The following is a 20,277-nucleotide window of genomic DNA, read 5'->3' as shown; positions in this document are numbered from 1 at the left end:
CGCCACCGTCACGCTGGAGAGTTGCTGTTGTTACATTTAACCGCAATATCTCCCATTGGTAACGGTAAGTGGACAGTGGGAGTACGGCAAGCCGTTTTAATATTTAATCATTTAAACGTACTAGTATTTTCATACTATTTTATGCCGCTAGCGCTTATTTTTTAGCTTCTAGTATCTATTCCATTGGGTACTAGTTCTTATTCATTAGCTGCTAGTGCTTATTCTTTAAGTACAAGTGTTCATTCTTCAGGTACTAGTAACTTTTTAAAGATTCTAGTGCTTTATTTATTGGATAGCAGTACTTAATAGTGACTAGTACATATTCTGTTGTTTGCCATTGACTTCTGTGGGGATCTGTGATTCATATATCAACTATTCACTTCTGACTATTAGGCCTATAGATTCCATTTGTGACTGGTATCTTTTCAAATATTACTAATAAGTTTTTATTAGATACTAGTACTTATTTATTAAAAAACATTCATTTTCATTAGATACTAGTACCTACTTAATAGATACTAGTTATTAACTAGATACAAAAGTTTGTCAAGACAAACTTTAAGTTGGCTTGAGAAAGCCGGAACAGAACGTTTTAAAACATTTGAAAGGTTTATAAATATTAAAAAGTTTAAGAAGTTTTAAAAAGTTTTAAGTTTGATGGTTTTCAGTCTGAAATAGTTTGAATTCTAAAGTAGTTTTAAAAGGTTAACGTTTGGATGTTTTGAAGGCAATACAGTCTGTTAGAGATAGATAGATAGATAGATAGATAGATAGATAGATAGATAGATAGATAGAATGTTGTTAGCATGTTATTAACATGATTAACATGTGACTAGCATGATGTTATAATGATTAGCAAGGTACTAGCATGTTGTTAGCATGCTTATAGGATTATTAGCAAGTTACTAGCATTTTACTAGCATGGTGCTAACATAATTAGCAAGTTACTAGCATGCTACTAACATGATTAGCAAGTCGCTAGCATGTTTCTATCATGATTAGCAAGTTGCTAGCATGTTTCTAGCAAGATTAGCAAGTTAGTAACATGTTGCTAGTATGATTGTAGCATGATTACCAAGTTACTAGCATGTTACTAGCATGTTACTAGCATGATTAGCAAGTTACTAGCATGTTGGTAGCATGTTTCTAGCATGACTAGCAAGTTACTAGCATGTTGTTAGCATGATTAGCAAGTTACTAGCATTTTACTAGCATGGTGCTAACATAATTAGCAAGCTACTAGCATGTTGTTAGCATGATAAGCAAGTTACTAGCATTTTACTAGCATGGTGCTAACATAATTAGCAAGTTACTAGCATGCTACTAACATGATTAGCAAGTCGCTAGCATGTTTCTATCATGATTAGCAAGTTGCTAGCATGTTTCTAGCAAGATTAGCAAGTTAGTAACATGTTGCTAGTATGATTGTAGCATGATTACCAAGTTACTAGCATGTTACTAGCATGATTAGCAAGTTACTAGCATGTTGGTAGCATGTTTCTAGCATGACTAGCAAGTTACTAGCATGTTGTTAGCATGATTAGCAAGTTACTAGCATTTTACTAGCATGGTGCTAACATAATTAGCAAGCTACTAGCATGTTGTTAGCATGATAAGCAAGTTACTAGCATGATTAGCAAGTTGCTAGCATGTTTCTAGCATGATTAGCAAGTTGCTAGCATGTTTCTATCAAGATTAGCAAGTTAGTAGCATGTTGCTAGCATGATTGTAGCATGACTAGCAAGTTACTAGCATGATTAGCAAGTTGCTAGCATGTTTCTATCATGATTAGCAAGTTGTTAGCATGTTTCTAGCAAGATTAGCAAGTTAGTATCATGTTGCTATTATGATTGTAGCATGATTACCAAGTTACTAGCATGTTACTAGCATGTTGTTAGCATGATTAGCAAGTTACTAACATGTTGTTAGCATGATTACCAAGTTACTAGCATGTAAGGGTGGAGCTTCAATAAAAATTAATATATATAAAATATAAAATAAAAATAATGGCATGGCTGGTCTCCTGGTCCCATCGCATGCTATCACAAACTTTATGTCCTACTTGTTATTATGAGCTCGACAAATTCACAGTGCCAAGAAGCGCTTTCAGAAAGGCAATTTGGAAAACAAACGCGTGATATTTACTGTGCCTGGGGCTGACATTCATGCACGAAGCATTAGCAATTGATCCCTAAACACACAGGAGACTTTACCAATTTTTAATAATAGGGCAGAGATAATCACAAATGGGTGGGGATTTCGCCCTACGATGATGTCCAGGTAGGGAGAAATCTGGAATGGCTTGTTCTGAGAGTCTGTTTTGGGATTATAAAAAAATGAATGGGTGGATTTTTACCATTTATTTATTTTTACACGCTGTGGCCACACAACTGTGTTCAAAGACCTTTTTAAAAAGTGATTTTTGTGTAATAGGTCTCCTTTAAAGGTCATCGGGTGCCCATTTTCCACAAGCTGTTATGATTCTTTAGGGTCTTAATGAGAAGTCTCATACTTTGGTTAATATTTCGAAATGGTAGTGTAAAAAAACACCCTTTTTACTTGTCAAAATCAGCCCTTTTCAGAGTGAGCTGTTCTATTGCATGTTCCTTTAAATGCTAATGAGCTCTGCTCACCCTGCCCCTCTCTTCTGTGGTGTGATTAGCTGGTCTGTTTACTTTAGCCGCGAAACTTGCTAACTAATACATTAAGAAGGGCGATTTGCAAAGATGCATAAAAACCCTTATACTCACTTCTGCTGTAGGTGAAGCTGGATCACGATTGATTCACGTGAACATAGACGCATTTATGTTGATCACCGGGCGCATTTTCTTCTAAAATGAAAGTAACATTAATCCTAAATGATGACGGCTATGATCATTATTACATCCAACAACAGAACACCTCAAACGCTCAAACAGAGACATTCTTGTTTTCCCTTGCACGGGAGTACAAAAACAATGGTGATCGGAGTCGGACTGTTCACAGCTCAGTCAGGGCGGGTATAAGGTAAGACGCTCATGTCAATCAACTAATGTGGGAGCGGCGTTTGTCGGTGTGACATCACACCAGCAGGAAGCTGAGAATAGATTGATTTGAAAAAGGGGATATTTCTTATAAAGATTACAAAAATACCACTGGGTGGATTTTTATCATAATAGGGTGGTTGTGTACACACACTGCCAACACACATTTATGTTCAAACAACATGTAAAAGTGAGTTTCGCATCTGATGACACCTTTAAGGATTAAATGTTTAAACAGCTTGCCATAGTGTGAGGCAAAACGTGAACCCCTATTATACAGTTCACACTGTAATAGCTTTAAAAGTTTCTGTTGTGCAATCTGTCTGCAGAAGCCCCTGCAACGACTCAAATCTCAAGTCTCGCACATTGATTTTGTGTTACAACATGTGACTGAGAGAGCCCCAGCAAAGCAGTTATAAATGCACCTCTCCAAGTGTGTAGAACAGGTGATGTACTATATTAATGGAGACAGGTATTACCAGATTAACCAGGACTACAGACAATACATGCATCAACATGATCAGGGTTTGGCTTTATCTAGCAAACAGTCCATGTTTTAGTAGACAGAAACACACCTGGTCTTCTTCTCTGGAATTAAATATTTTATCTAATGATAACATTTAATTTTCCTTCACGTTAACAGTCTTTCAGGACATTAAAAGTACTTAAGAAATGCTTGTGATCAATAAACATTCACATGTGAATTCCCCTTTATGAAAACAACTTTATTGTTTAAAATACTTCAATTTCCCAGTAAAAAAGTACAAAAGGTAAGCATTTGATTGATACAAAAATATAAAACAGAACTTAAGTTGTAAGAACTTAATTGCATTTACACAAAAAAGCTTAATCCACTCACAAGGTAAATCAAAGGTACAAGAGCTTGTTGCATTTCAGATCAGCATTAATACTGTCTGAGTAATTCAGCAAAATGAAACCATTGAGAGGAACATTCAGAGTTCAGCTCTATGGACAACATCTGTGACAAGCTGTCGATTAACACAAAATTGTTTCAACTTGTCCCTCAGAGATGCATTTAAAAGTCAGAATGTCATTTTAAGTACATAAATGTCAACACATTTTGTTTTTGGCCGCTTTACGAACTGAAAAGTCAGAAGTATTTTCTGTGGTAATCAGCAGCATGAACCAAATGCTGTCCATAGGGCTTAACTTGAACCTGCTGTATTCCTTAATGGAAAATTCAACTTGCTGTCATCAGTACTCAAAAACACACCAACATGAGTGACCACATATTAAATCCAACTCAAACAGAAACTTTCCATTAGCTTTTTGGAATGTAGAAGTACGCACACTGACTGGAACTACTTAGTAAAAAGTAAAAAATATGGCTTTGAATACTTGAAAAAAATAAGAATATGCTAAGGGTTTGGACACCTGAAGCACTACCTTTCACAAATTCAGTTACTGCTGTATGGTCTCTACCACTTCAGCTGACTTTCAACACTAAAAAAAAACAAACTGTAAACACACTAACAAGATGAAGACAGAAAGTCTGGTACACTGAACTAAAACAGCTGGACAACCAAATGTGCTGGATTTCCTGTTGGGGTGGAAACACAAAAACATGGCTCTTGAATGCAGTGCAGCACATATTTTCCTGAGAGACCAAATGGAAAAATCCAAATATTGAAAATAGAAGCAAAACATTGCATTTTCATTACTAGTCTACTTAATTGTAAGTAACTGCATCTTAACTCAAAAACTGTGCAAACTGACTGTGAAAATAGCCTTTGCAGTCACAATTAGAAATCTTTCAAAAACTAAATGGCAAATGTAGATTGAGTTTGGCAATTCCTACTATAAACACAAAATTTATGAACAAAAAGAGGCTGTTGCATCAGTTACCTATAAGGGTTTTAGCCAAAAAGCTACAGTACTGTATATCTTACTGTAAATTATGCAAAAAAGAGAGCTGTTTTTAACAAGATACAATAAAAGTCAAAACTAACTGAATCATGAACTGGATGGCTCATTTTCAGTATATATAAGAGAAGATCAGAGAATGAATGCAAAGAGAAAGAGACGTACTCCAGTTATTATAAAACCATTTGAAATTTACATGGCCAGATGCGTTTATTGGTACAAACGCTGCAACTGATAAGCTGTTTATGGCAGTGCAATGTACCAAATAATGTCAGCACCCAAAACTTCTACATAAGGCTTCTCATCTGTATTTGTTGAGCCAATTCCTTGGGTGACTGTGGATTCAGAGTCTGAATCCTCTTAAGTGAGTCGGATTCCCAGTACCTGTTCCAATTCTTGTCTCCTCTGCTGGACCTGAAAATCAAAAAAAATGCATTATTATACATGCTATAGCATCTGGGGCCAGTTGCATAAATGTAGCCACTATGTTAAAGGGGTCATCGGATGCTAAGTTCACTTTTACATGCTGTTTGAACATTAATGTGTGTTGGTAGTGTATGTACAAATCTACCCTATAATGATAAAAATCCATGCAGCGGTTTTTAATTAATCTGTAAAAATAATAATCCCCTTTTTCAAATCGAGCCGTTCTCAGATGCCTGTCGTTGTGGCGTCACACCAACAGAGGCCGCTCCCACGATAGTTGATTGACATGAGCGTCTTACCTTAGATCAGTTGTAACAGTCCGCCCTCTTTGTTTCAATGCTGGAGCACTGATGTAAGTTAGACAAGAATGTCTCCGATTGAGCGATTGAGGTGTTGTGTTGCTGGATGTAATAATGAACATAGTAGTCGTCATTTACTCCCGACATCTGAGCTGCTGAAGATGCAGTGGATTACATTTGTTTGTGAAGGGAATGCGCCTCTCGATCTACATATATCCGTCTATGTTCGTGCGAATCATTCATGATCCAGCTTCACTTACAGCAGAAGTGAGTATAAGGGTTTTTTTTTTATGAATCTTTGCGATCGTTCACAAGTTTAGCGGCTAAACGCGGCTAAAGTAAACAGGCTCATCACATCACAGAGAGAAGAGAGGGGCGGGGCGAGCAGAGCTCAGAATGAGATGATTTTTGCAGAGCTGATTTGGCAAAGTAAAAAGAGTGTTGTTTTACACTACCATTGAGAATTTTGAACCAAAGTATATTATTATAGACTTTTCATTAAGACCCTAAAGAATCATATCAACTTGTGGAAAATGGGCATCCGACGACCCCTTTAAGACTAACGACCAGTTAAACAGTCAAATTAAACCAATCTACCTATTTGTAACTGACCTGAAAAAGTCATGACCAGTCTTGAAGAAAAAAAAAAGCTAAGTGCTCACCTTTGAAAATACATAGCGTCCAACAGCTTCTTTGACCCAGGGTGAGTGGTAAAACTCAGTTCTTCTCTCCTCCTCTGGATTTCCCACAGTGTCTGTCATTAACTGCATAAACCAAGACAAAACATCCATGAATGGTGGAAGACAGAAAAAAAGAAGCCTGAATGAAATCCAATGAGGGAAATTGTAAGTACTTTGAGGTCTCGGCTCTGAGACTTGAGCCAGTCCTGGATGAACTCCTGCGGGTTGTTACTGAAGCTGAGCATGAAGTCTCTCTGGGTCTTCAACTGGTTGATGGATTCAATAGTCTCATGGATCTTATGGGGAATGTAAATTTTTGGTTAAAAATAGCCCCTCTGTATAACTTCAGAATTGGTGGAAAATAATTGACACTACCAGTCAAACGTTTTTGAACAGTGAGACTTTTAATGTTTTTTAAAGAAGTCTGCTCCCCAAGCCTGCATTTATTTGATTTAAAGTACAGCAAAAACTGTAAAATTTTGAAATATTTTTACTATTTAAAATAACTGCTTTCTATTTGAATATATGTAAAAATGTAATTTATTCCTGTGATCAAATCTAAATTTTCAGCATCATTACTCCAGTCTTCAGTGTCACATGATCCTTCAGAAATCATTCTATTTTTTTAAAAATTATTATTATCATCAATATTTGACACAGCTGAGTGCATTTTTTCAGGATTCTTTGATGAACAGAAAGATCCAGAGATCAGCATTCATCTGAAATAAAAAGCTTTTGTAACATTATACACTATTCCATTAAAAAAGTCAGTATAGAATGATTTTTGAAGAATCATGTGACTGGAGTAATGATGCTAAAAATTCAGTGTTGAAATCACAGGAATAAATTGCATTTTAAAATATATTCAAATAGAAAACAGTTACTTTAAACAGTAAAAATATTTCAAAATGTGACTGTTTTTGCTGGACTTTGGATCAAAAAAATGCAGGCTTGGTGGGCAGAAAACTTTTGGCTGATAGTCTAAATGTAGTGTCATTTATGATCTTGCACACACACCTTCATCTCCAGGGCAGTAATTTCCTGCTGATTGGTTGTGGATGACAGAAAGCTGGTCATCTGAGCCTTTAGAGGGTCGTCTACCTCAACATCGATATCAAAGCATGCAGTCTTCTTCTGATCATTGGGATCCACACTGATAAAATGATACAGCAATAAAGCAGCATTTGAGTAACAACATTCAGGCAACTTGACACGTCTAGATATAATTTTACACATATTAGATTTAAGAATAGTCATTAAAACTATGAAATAACACAAATGTAATTATGTGGAGTTGCTTTTCTCTCAAAAGAGCATGTAAAGTAACGGCTGAGTAACAAAAGACAACATTCAGAATATGAACCACAAGCACACACCTGATGATATGATTGATGACGATGGGGTCGGGGTGCTGAAGGAGGCTGGCAAGCTTCATGGGGATATCTGAAAATCTCATCCTGGGGCAGCCAAAAATCTGTAGGATTACAGCAGTTGTTCAGCTTTATGGCTCAGTTTATAACTACTGAGTTCATGATTAAGTTACTTAGTTGCCATCGCATGAAGCATGCAATAATGATCTCAGATCAAGTATTAAACTGGATTCTTAAGACAATGAGAGTGGTGTATCCCTGTCCAGAACTACCTGCACAATGCAAGGCATTTCAAATGATAAATTCTTCTGAATTATACACAGAGAAATTGCTAGGTGGGCCCTACCAAATCAACATAATATTCTGGAGCTGTTTTACAGAAACCTAAAGATGGACAGGATTCTGAGTTAGGATGTTTTTGTCATACAGTCCCAATACTTGTCTTAGGTCTTGCTTCCTTGTAGGGATGTAACGGTATGAAAATTTCTTATCACGATTATAGTGACCAAAATTATCCCGGTTATCAATATTATCACGGTATTGTTAAAATGTACTGGAAAGTTCAAAAAGTACTGACACATAAATCACTTCACCAAGTTTTATATTTAAAATCAGCAAACAACAAATAAAAGGACTTTTTGTTTGCATAATCACTGAAAGAACAACAACAACAGTAGCCTATCAATGACGTCCGGATTTTAAATGACAACATGACTCACAACAGTTTAACTAATAGCCTGTTCAAATATCTAATGTAAATTTTGAAATAAAGCTTTAAAAAAAAATTCATAAAAAGATAAACCTCACATTTCAGCCTTTAAATAAAGAAAAGTCAACATGATAATTGATTTAATAAATTATTTATCTGTTCCATAAATAATCTAGATAGGTGCCCAACCCCCAATTGCTTGAAATGCACAGACTGCAAATACATTATGCACACATTCTTTCTATGAGGGTTGTGCTAAATAAAATAAATAAATACCTGTTTACAATAAGCACTTTCGCTGGTACACAGGACAAAGTTTAAGGGCACACACGTAATATCTGAGGGAGTGCAGAGCCTTGATCACTATATACATGGGAGAGGAAGCCAGCTGCAAGCCGAGAGATTCGTGCTTGCACCCTCTCATACAGTAATGCATTCTTGACATTTACCATTAAAATAATGCCAAAAACGGCTTCAAATGAACTATGAAACGAGAATAAATTTGTAAAAGCTGCAATGATGTTCTTATTGCTTTAAATGAAAGGACTATCTCGTGTTTTTTTCCATGGGTGCTCAATTATTTCCGTGAGGATCGGCGTCTATGTCCTTCACACTCTTTTAAACCACTTCAGCTTTTCCGCCGTCTTTTCACACAAAACGAAACTAACGTTACTCCACGTGCCGTGAGCAAATGAGACTGTTATTTAAAACTGTGCTTTATGCTGTACAGTTTTTATTTATCATCAATTGTTCAAATCATGGTTATTTGAATGTGGTTTTAATGATAATTAAAATTTGAAACGATAATACTAACCGTGGGAAATTTTATCATGATTTATCGTCAAACCGGTAATCATTACATCTACAACTTCCTTGTAAGAAAGATTCTGACATTTAGAGGTGGGATAGAAGCAATGTGTGCGCTAATGCAGCTTTTAGTGTCAGCATAACAGGAAAAGTGAAACCAAGTAATCGGATTCCTTAATTTCAAAGAATTCTTATTAAGTGGAAGCATATAGACTACAAAGTGAGGTAGGTCGAGAACCGAGCCCTGGGGGACGCCTCTGTTGACAGGTCAGAGACAGTGGAAAATTTCTATTACTGGAAAAAAAGTCCAATTGCTATCAATCACTTAGGTAGGATTAGGGTGCAATGCGAATCGAGAAATGATTCAGCATCGGTTCGAGATTTTTCAAACACATTGAGATTCTTTCTCAAATCGATTCTGAGCTTAGTTTTGAACAGCAGATGGCACTGCTTGCTTTAGAAACAGCCATGCTCTGCTTGTTTCAAAATCCTTACACGCACTTGAACCTAAAATAATCATTTATACAATTTAAAAAGGTTGAAGCGAATTACAAGGGTGTTCACAGTGGTCTGTGTTTACTATAATCTCACGTCGTAAAAGCATTCTGAGCCGAGGTGAAATTACATGACTCAGCCGAATGCACAAGTTCTCTTCAGCACTCTTCTTCATGAGCATTTGAGTGTGTAGATAAAAACTAGATTAGAGCGTCATCTGCTGTTACAATCTAAGCTCAGAAACAATTCCAAAGAGAATAGCAATACATTCTGAAGATTTCAGAATCGATTCATGAATCAATGTGTAGTCCCATCCCTAAGTAAGATGTGAACCAATGCACTCCACAATATTCTGGAGCCATATTACAGAAACCTCCTATTTTAATTCTTCATATAAGATTTAAAAATGTTCTATTTGCCAAGTAAAATTACCATGGTTTCTAAAGATGGATAGGAGTTAGTGTTTCTTGCTTCCTTGTACACATCGGCAGTTTGAAGAAATATATGACATTGAGAGGAAGAACAGAAGTAATGTGTGAGCTAATGCAGCTTTCAGTGTCAGCACAAGAAGGGCAAAGTGAAACCAAGTAATCTGATTCCTTCATTTCAAAGAATTCTGATTAAGTGGAAGCATACAGACTACAAAGACAGGTGGGCCGAGAACCGAGTCCTGGGGGACGCCCCTTGCTGACAGATCAGGAGCAGTGGAAAATTTCTATTTCTGGAAAAAAGTCCAATTGCTATCTAGCACTTAGGTAGGATGTGAACCAGTGCACAGCTGTGCCAATAATACCAACGGCTTAAAGGCAAGTGAAGGCATGTTGTGGCAACCAGTGCCAAATGCAAATGCAAAGCTTAGATCTTAGGGTTTCTGCAGAGTTTTTCTTTTCTCATTAGTTTTAAACTGAGCTTTAGTGTTTTGGCTTTTGAAGAATTGTGAGAACAAGCTAAAACTAATTTCCTGTTAAGAGGGCTAAACATTTTGGATACCTGTCTGAAGTACCGGTTGCAGTTAATGTACTCTTTCTCATGGCAGTCTTGGAGCTTGTTGTTTTTGATGTAGAGCCACAGGGCCTGCATGATACTGGCTCGGGTCTGAGTGTGGACGCCCAACAGCCGAGCCAGACGTGGATCCAGCTTATACTGCGGAGGCTAGTCAAAAAGAAGATAAGATTAAGTTCATCATATCATTAAAGAGATGCAACTATATACTCTGTAACAAACAAAGGAAATAATTACTTGGGCTTTTAATCCTACCTGTTAGTTTTGACGCTATCTATATGCTAGCAAACTGCTAAAAGTAGACACAAGTTTTTATACTGCTGTTGAAATTTACATTAATTCAATCTCTTGAAGGGAAAATAATCACTGGTGACTAATCTACATGCCTCTAATTAGCCATTTCATTCATATGTTTAATTGGTTGTAATGCTCGAAATTATGCTTTTAAAAAACAGCACATAAAGAAAAGAAATCCTCAATGCAGTGTGAGCAGATCTAAATATAATATTGAAAATGACAATTTACACAAATTTTCGTATCTCACTTTTAAATCATGACAGTTGAAAAAGATAAATATGCAGGGGTGTTTTTTGCCCTTTATCTTGAATTTGGGGGGCATTTTTTTGTTCATTTTGACTTCATTTTTGACCAAAGCATGATATATAGCCTGTATGTGTGTGAGACAGATATGTGTATGTAATACCTGGTGGTCTAGCATGAGAAGGAGAGTACATTTCACATTCACATCCCCTGGTCTCTTCACCTGAAATCCATCTGTCTCCTGAGTTGTAGGCATTCTGTGCCACTAAGACACACAGAAAAAAATATGACTGCAGATGTACAGATTCGCTGCAAGACAGTACACGCGGGTAAATGAAGACAGAATTTTCACGTCGTGTTTGATGAGGTCATCGCGATTATCCGGATTTAAGTAGGTTTACTTATATTGAGGAGCATATTAACTATAGACATTAAATTTTGGGCTGACGTGGTAAAAGGAAATAAAAAAAAACACACCTCCTTTTACACAAAGAACCATTGACACCCCATCCTTTTCTATGTCAGTCATATGTACAGTTGAAGTCAAAAGTTTACATACACCTTGCAGAATCTGCAAAATGTTAATTTTACCAAAGAAAATAATAGTTGAATTTATAAAAATGACCGTTTAAAAGTTTACAAACACTTGATTCTTAATACTGTGTTGTTACCTGAATGATTTCACAGCTCTGTTTTTTGTTTAGTGATAGTTGTTCATGAGTCCCGTGAACAGTTGAACTGCCTGCTGTTCTTCAGAAAATCCTTCAGGTCCCACAAATTCTTTGGTTTTCAGCATTGTTGTGTATTTGAACCCTTTCCAACAATGACTGTGTGATTTTGAGATCCATCTTTTCACATTGAGGACAACTGAGGGACTCATATACAACTATTACAGAAGGTTCAAATGCTCATAACACTGTCACACCCCTTTGGACTGATAATGCTGGTTTTTCCCTCTTGTGCTCATATTTGGTTCTTCCTGCCTTCATTGTGTCCCGATTAGCTTACTCGTTTCACCTGTGTCCTAATTAGTTCTTTGTATCACCTGTCTTTTTAAGTTGGACTCAGGTCAGTGTTTGTCGTCTGGTCTTGTCTATGTGCACGTGTTTTGCTACCTTTCTGTGAGTTAATTGTGGATTATATTAAAGACTTCAGATTTCACCTTCATTCTAGTGGGAGTATGTTCTTCCTACACATGTTGTGACAGATACATTAAGAGACGGGTGTGTAAACTTTTGAACAGAATGAAGATGTGTACATATTTCTTATTTTGCCTAAATATATATATATATATATATATATATATATATATATTTCCATTTAGTACTGCCCTTCAGCAGCAACAGAAAATACTCACATGTTTCCCAGAAGACAAAATAAGTAAAATTTACATTGATCTTCAAATTCCAAAAGTTTTCACCCCCTGGGTCATAATGCATTGTGTTTCCTTCTGAAACATCAGTAAGTGTTTGAACCTTCTGTAATAGTTGATTATGAGTCCTCAGTGTGAAAAGATGGATCTCAAAATCATACAGTCATTGTTGGAAAGAGTTTAAATACAGAAAAATGTTGAAAAACCACAGAATTTGTGGGACCTGAAGGATTTTACTGAAGAACAGTGGGCAGTTTAGCTGTTCAGGACAAACAAGGGACTCATGAACAACTATCTGATTATTTGCTCTTGTGGACTTTATGTAAATATCTTCTATGTAAAATATCTTACTCAGGTTAGTACTAATTAAAAAAACAACAACATGCATTTTGTACTGTATGATCCCTCTTATTTTGATAAAATAACATTTTGCAGATTCTGCAGGGTGTATGTAAACTTCTAATACGTGTTTGCAGTACCTTGACAGGCCTCTAGGAGTCTTTTAAAACCCAGGCATTAAAATATGAACGAATAACACTATAATTTCATACCTCCACCAAGTGGTTGTCTGGGCCATAAAGTTCTTTGTCCAGTTCAATGACTAGGCTTTTGAAAAAAGATGAAAACTTTCGTTTCTGTTTTCCAGGCTAAAGAAAAAGACAGAGAGAAATAAGTAGGGAAAAGGGGAGAAAGAGAACACAAGATCTTTTTTCAGTACATTCATGCCGTTGATTGATACTGCATTGTTTGGAGCTGACCGCACTGGGGGGAGTTATTTTAGAAGCAGCACACACTCAGACACAAACAGCTATTGCGCCAGTACGTGCTTGCGCAATGCCTGGCCTGTCCCTCCCTTTGCAATACCACTCAACTTATGACCACTGAGCCAGAAGAAAGTGAAGAAAAAGAACCGTTTCCTCTTTTCATGTGGCGGCAGCACAGCCAGAGGCCCTCAGCTGGCAAATATACTTTTTTTGGGACTAATTTCATGAAATGGGCCAAGGTTTCAATTCCTTTTCCTCAGAGTTTGGGAACATGGAACAACTTAGAGCACATCTGGTTTGGAGGAGTGAGCTGAGGACATGAGCCAGTGCAGTTAAGCTGGCCAACAGACCAAGAGACTCAAGACTGCCAAATAAAAAGCATTAAGCATAGGGGCGACTCAGCCAGCTTTATCTAAAGCTGTTACTTGCTATGAAACACTTAGTATACATAGTTCTCCACTGTGTGTTCACATACCTGCAAATAAGCAAATACATAATCAAACTCATTACATACATCCTCCAGAAGTTTGCCTTCCACTCGAAGTTCCCAGGATGCCACTTTTTCAGCCTCCTCCCCTTCTGGCTTGGCAGGCGTGTAGGTGTTAGAAATGTAGATCCTCAATTTGCGCTTTTGCTGGATGAGTAGAACAAAGAGGTAATAGGTACATAGTAAATCTATTTATTGCAATTGATAAATAGAAATATAGCAGTGTGAGTGGGAAAGGACAGTTCTTCCAAAAATGAAAATTCTGTCATTTACTTGACCTATGTCGCTCCAAATCTGTATGACTTACTTTCATCTGTGGAATACAAAAGATGATATTTTGAGAAATGTCTCTTTGCAATGGAAGTCAGTGGTCATTGAAACTCAGTTTGGCTACCAACATTCTTTAAAATATCTTTATATAAAATAAAATATGAGATGAATGAAAAAGAAGAATGAAAATCATACAGGTTTGAAATGACATGATGTACAGTGAATGACCACAAAATTAAATCTTTTTAACATAGCTGAACTAAAAAAAATAATCTCAAAATTCCTACTGCAGTCTACTACATCTACCGTAATGGGCTTTTTGATGGCCTCCTGTATCTCCATTCGTTTGCGAGCAATGGTCTGGTCCAGCTTTCTCTCGAAGGCCAGAAGGTCCATATAAGCCTGAGACTCTGGGACCAGATCCCTGATCTGAAGAACATCAAAATCATGAGAAACTATGCACTTCAGCGTCACCAAAAAAAACCAAACCTGATTTATATTATTCTGGTTAAACTCACCCTTTGTGGGAGGACTTTGTCAGCCATCTTACGCCTCTTCACCCTGAAAATGTAGAGCAGATGTGTAAGAAACATGACTCAGTGCGAACATATGTTAAAATATTATTTCAATTACAGCACGCACAGTTTAAAATACTGTGTATGCCACATAAATATTCTTAAATAAAACATTGTCCTCTTAAGATGAACAACGATGCAATTATAATTTTAAAAAAAAACATTTAAAAAGTTCTTTTCTCAAATTCTGATCAAATGCTCAATAATTTAAACTTAGAAATATTGTAGTAAATATTTTTGTTTAATTGAATAATGCTTTGTAGCTATTAATAAGAAATTTACCATGTTTAAACCAAAACCGACAACCAAAATCCGTGGGAAAAATGCAAAAAAAAATTTTTTTAACCAATTCCATTTGGGCCTGCTTATAACCCATTAAAGTACACAAAAAATTGATTCATACAGGTTATTAGGAGCCTCTGTTGTTTTTAAAAATAAGATTTTGGCTCCTGACAGAATAAAGAAAGTCATACAGATTACAGAAGACATGTGGGTAAGCATCTAACAAATTTCCATTTTGTGGTGTTCAAAATGCCTCCGCAAACATGAATAATATCAAACAAATCTTCCCCGTGGCTCAGTCTAATATCATAGCTAATATCATGAGACATCTTTAAACCATTTTTTTTCAATTCACAGTTTCGCTATGCTTCTTTGGCAAAATGAAACAAATGAGTCTCTGAGTTACAAGGACAAAGACGCCTTTGGTCTCCAGAGACAAATGCCTATCCGGTGGCAGATGACATTTTTGGTGCAGTATTAGACACTTACTGTCATAAACAGAATAATATGCTTTTTATGCTTTAGAAGTACAGCTTAGAGGTAAAAGCATACTTGACATCCTGTTATATAGCAGAACCAGACCATTGTAACTTTAATATTTTGGCCATATGTGAACAAACAATTATGTTAAATGTGTACTAACCCCCTTCTTGGACCCATAAGACCTCCAGGCTGCTGTTGTTGCTGCTGAAGGAGTCTCTTCCGGGCAGGGTCCATCGCGGCTTGAGGCATTCCGGGTCGCATAGGCATGGCTCCGCTATAAGACGGACCAGGTAGAGGGGAACCCATAGACCCCATGCCCCCCCATTGGCATTCCTCGGCTGGGTGACATACTCGGGCGCTGTGAATACGATTGTAGGATTTGAAGGTTACTATTGTAACACTAACAAACAGCAGACTGTTATGATTGATAAAGTATGGCAAATTTAAAATGTTATGTAAAAAAAAGACAGTAAGACTTTGCAATGTTCCATTTTTTAACAACTATTTTTAAGATTTTTATCGTTTTTGTTTTTTTTTAAAGAAGTCTCTTCTGCTCACCAAACCTACGTTGGTTTGATCCTAAGTCCAGCAAAAACAGTACAATTTTGAAATATGCTTACTATTTAAAGTAACAGATTTTTATTTGATTGTTTTAAAATGTAATTTATTCCTGTGATTTCAAAGCTGAATTTTTAGCATCATTACTGTAGTCACATGATCCTTCAGAAATCATTCTAATATTCTGATTTGCTGATCAAAAAATTATTTCTATGTTGAAAACAGCTAAGTAGAATTTTTTAGAAAGTTCCGAAGAACATCTGAAATAAAAATCTTTTGGGAAAAAAAAATGCTGACCTTTGGATCTTTCCATTCATCAAAGAATCCTGAAAAAATGTACTCAACTATTTTAAATATTTATGCTAATAACAATAATACATGATAAATGTTTCTGGAATAGCAAATCAGCATATTAGAATGATTTCTGAAGGATCATGTGACACTGAAGACTGGAGTAATGATGCTGAAAACTTAGTTTTGATCACAGAAATAAATTACATTTTAGAATATATTCAAACAGAAAGCAGTTACTTTAAACAGTAAAAATATTTCACAATATTACTGCTTTTGCTGTATTTTGAATCGAATAAATGCAGGCTTTGTAAGCAGATGAGACTTCTTTAAAAAAAAAACTGACTTTAGTTAACAAGAACTAACAATTAAAAATACTTCAAAAGTACTTAGTAATCTTAGTAATACTAAAGGGATAGTTCACCTAAAAATAAAAATTCTAGCATATTTTACTCACTCTCAAGTTGTTTAAAATCTGTATGAATTTATTTCTTCTGTTAGCACAAAAGGTTACCAAACATTTGAGGGTAGCTAACTAGAAATAACTATTGAATTCAATGTCTACTGTCACCTGTTTGATTACCATACTTCAAAAAATAAAAAAATTAACCCATGGTGTCGACAGAATTTCATTTATGGGTAAACTATGCCTCTTACACATTATTAAAATCAAATGTTGCATCTGTAAAACCTGAGCTAACATGGACTAACAATGAACAGTATTTTTAATAACATTAATAAACACCGTATAAAATGTATTGCTCTTACTTTTTTTATTTTTTCATTGGTAACTAATAGGATCTTACACAGTGATATCAAAAATATCTTGGTGGTACAGTGATGCATTAGATGGTTTTTAACTTTATAAGTTCATGAGATAATAGCTACCATATTCATATATACAGTTTTTGCATGGTACTCAAAGGCGCAGTAAATACTATGGTATTACTATGGTTTATGTTCAAACACCTTGGTATTACAATGGTATATGTCCAGTCCAAACATAATCGTATTACCATTGTATATTACAAAAGAGAACAGCACTATTATACCACTTTTTGTTAATGCAAAAGAGACTGTTTGCAAGTAACATATTCAAAGTACAACACGCGCGTTGTGTTCATGGAGAGACTCAAACGCGGAAGTAGATGTTTGTTCTTCGAGGGCCTCACTATAAAGTGCTCTTAAAAATAATTAATTCAAAATTTCAGTCTTTACTCTATATATTTTTGCGAAAAAGCAACCTGACAGTGTTTATTGTCATAAATGTGCTATTAAATCGTCATGGCTGCTAATGCAATGACACTTCCTATATTAAGACTGAAGCTATGGCGTGATGCTAAACGCTTCAGAGAACAAATAAAGAGTGGTTTCGTCACTTACTTGGTGGTATTGGTTCGGGGTGCTGCCCATCCCTCTGTAGGGTGAATTCTGAGGCATCGCTCCCATTCTCATGGCGCTGCTGTGACCCGGGTTCATGGGGTTCATGCCGGGGTTTATTGGGGTGCTGGGGTTTACGGGAAAACCTGGCAAACCCGATCTAGAAGCCATTTTATATTCGTTTTTCCCGCTAATAATTAAGAAACAAATCCAAAATCGTTACTGAGTCACTCAAAAGAACGTTAAAGTTTCGCGTGACCACATCGCCTTCACACATCTATGGATTCTTCCGTCCGTAATTGTCGATCGATGTCGGTTGAGTGTGTCATCTCTTCCTCTACAAGCATGTCAAACCCCCATTTATCTTAATGGTTGCCTCTCAACAACATTTTAAGAGCCTGACCAATGTCTACAGTTATCAGTGTGTGTGGCTTCTCAGATCTCCTCCCTCTGGGTTGCCAAATAACTTTCCCTCGAAATCCTCTACCTAGGCGACAGCTTATGTATTGTATTGACTTCTGTACTCACAAACGGTTTAATTGGGTGTACAAAGAACGTTTATGTGTTGAATATGGAAATACAGCTCATACCCTTCAATAACTGGATGCAGCTCAATTTGATGTTAGGATGACAAAGTATTAAAAATCAGATTTTTAGGCGGGTCTGCCTAAAATCTGTGTCAAAGTTTGAAGAAATAAATGTCATTAGAGATATATTAGGCATGTGTAAATGTGTACTAAAATAAAATTTTGGCAGATTTAATTATTTTAAAAAACATTTTAATCTTGTGTGTTTACTATTTTTTCTTTATGGCCTTACCGTAAGCAAAATTATACAGGAAATAAAATGGCAAAAAGTGTTTTACCATCTATTTCTATATATATATATATTACATTTAATCAAATTAAACAATTATTAAATGCTCGTTTTAATCTTTTCACCCTTTTAATCAACACCATCTCACCCATATATAAATGTAAAGAAACATATTTTTAGTAATTACTACACATATTCTATATAATATATCCACACACACACACACACACACACACACATATATATACACTGTGTGCAGAATTATTAGGCATGTTGATATTCTGGTCATATTTTTTTCCAAACACATTTTACCAATTCCAAACCACATCAGTCTTAGTAACTACTGTTAATTTTGTATTTAATCATTTATATGTGATGTATAATTGTCCGTGAAGGCTGGAAGTGAAAAACTCCTTATATTCAGGTGTGCAGGATTATTAGGCATGTTTTCGTTTACAGCTAAAATGAGCCAGAAAAGAGATTTAACCCAGACTGAAAAGTCCAAATTATTAAATGCCCATGAGAAGAATGCAATACTAATGCATTACAAGAATTTGCAAAGTTAAGGCTTGACCATTGGACAGCGAAATGCTTGTTGAGTCTGCATGGTCAGAAAAAACAGGTGGAGAAGAAAAGATGCATGTTAACTGCAAAAGAATTAGGAATTAAGGTGAAGAATTAGGTGTGACACCATCAGGAACCGTTTAGTCTCCAGCGCCACCATTTTCCAGAACTGCAACCTACCTGGAGTCTTCAGAAGTGCAATGTGTCAGGTTCTCAGAGACTTTGCTTGGTAAAAAATCCTAAAAAATGCCCCTTACTTAATAAGAATAACAAGCTGACGTGTTTAGTCTCTTATCCTGAAAAGTCTGACTTGCAGAGATGGACTAAAATGAACTCCCAAAACTTACTGCCAGATTTTAGAAGATAAATTCTTGAATCAGAGGTACAAGAGGATGTGATGCTTGTCCTTCAAGAGTCACTCTCAACTTATCTGTCTCTAAAGCATATAAAAAAACTGTCTTCATGTATTTCACAAGACGTCAGCTTGTTATTCTTATTAAGTCAGGGGCATTTTTTAGGATTTTTTACCAAGCAAAGTCTCTGAGAACCTGACACATTGTACTTCTGAAGACTCCAGGTAGGTTGCAGTTCTGGAAAATGGTGGCGCTGGAGAACTGGAAACGGTTCCTGATGGTGTCACACCTAATTCTTCACCTTAATTCCTAATTCTTTTGCAGTTAACATGCATCTTTTCTTCTCCACCTGTTTTTTCTGACCATGCAGACTCAACAAGCATTTCACTGTCCAATGGTCAAGCCTTAACTTTGCAAATTCTTGTAATGCATTAGTATTGCATTCTTCTCATGGGCATTTAATAATTTGGACTTTTCAGTCTGGGTTAAATCTCTTTTTTGGCTCATTTTAGCTGTAAACGAAAACATGCCTAATAATTCTGCACACCTGAATATAAGGAGTTTTTCACTTCCAGCCTTCACGGACAATTATACATCACATATAAATGATTAAATACAAAATTAACAGTAGTTACTAAGACTGATGTGGTTTGGAATTGGTAAAATGTGTTTGGAAAAAAAATATGACCAGAATATCAACATGCCTAATAATTCTGCACACAGTGTATATATATATATATATATATATAAATAAATATAATGTTTTGAAATGTAAAAAACAGATTAATTATTTTAATAAACATTTTATTCTTGTGTGTTTAATATTCTTTCTTTATGGCCTTACTGT

General features: G+C 35.9%; 1 protein-coding gene across 1 annotated transcript; it reads right to left on the bottom strand.

Moving 5' to 3' along the window:
• Positions 1-5,091: 5,091 nt before the first annotated feature.
• On the bottom strand, positions 5,092-18,111 carry smarcd2 (SWI/SNF related, matrix associated, actin dependent regulator of chromatin, subfamily d, member 2). The gene is given in 14 exon segments (XM_051124544.1): positions 5,092-5,321; positions 6,295-6,396; positions 6,486-6,608; positions 7,330-7,465; positions 7,689-7,786; positions 10,684-10,845; positions 11,399-11,500; positions 13,159-13,254; positions 13,886-14,005; positions 14,435-14,557; positions 14,647-14,689; positions 15,629-15,789; positions 15,791-15,826; positions 17,701-18,111. Coding segments are annotated over 14 exon segments (1,524 nt in total). The 5' UTR covers positions 17,869-18,111; the 3' UTR covers positions 5,092-5,267.
• Positions 18,112-20,277: the final 2,166 nt, after the last annotated feature.

The sequence above is a fragment of the Labeo rohita genome, chromosome 12, assembly GCF_022985175.1.
Source record: "Labeo rohita strain BAU-BD-2019 chromosome 12, IGBB_LRoh.1.0, whole genome shotgun sequence".
NCBI classification, from domain to species: domain Eukaryota; kingdom Metazoa; phylum Chordata; class Actinopteri; order Cypriniformes; family Cyprinidae; genus Labeo; species Labeo rohita.
Note: the sequence above shows the minus strand (reverse complement) of the source record. Positions and strands in the feature narration are given on the sequence as shown.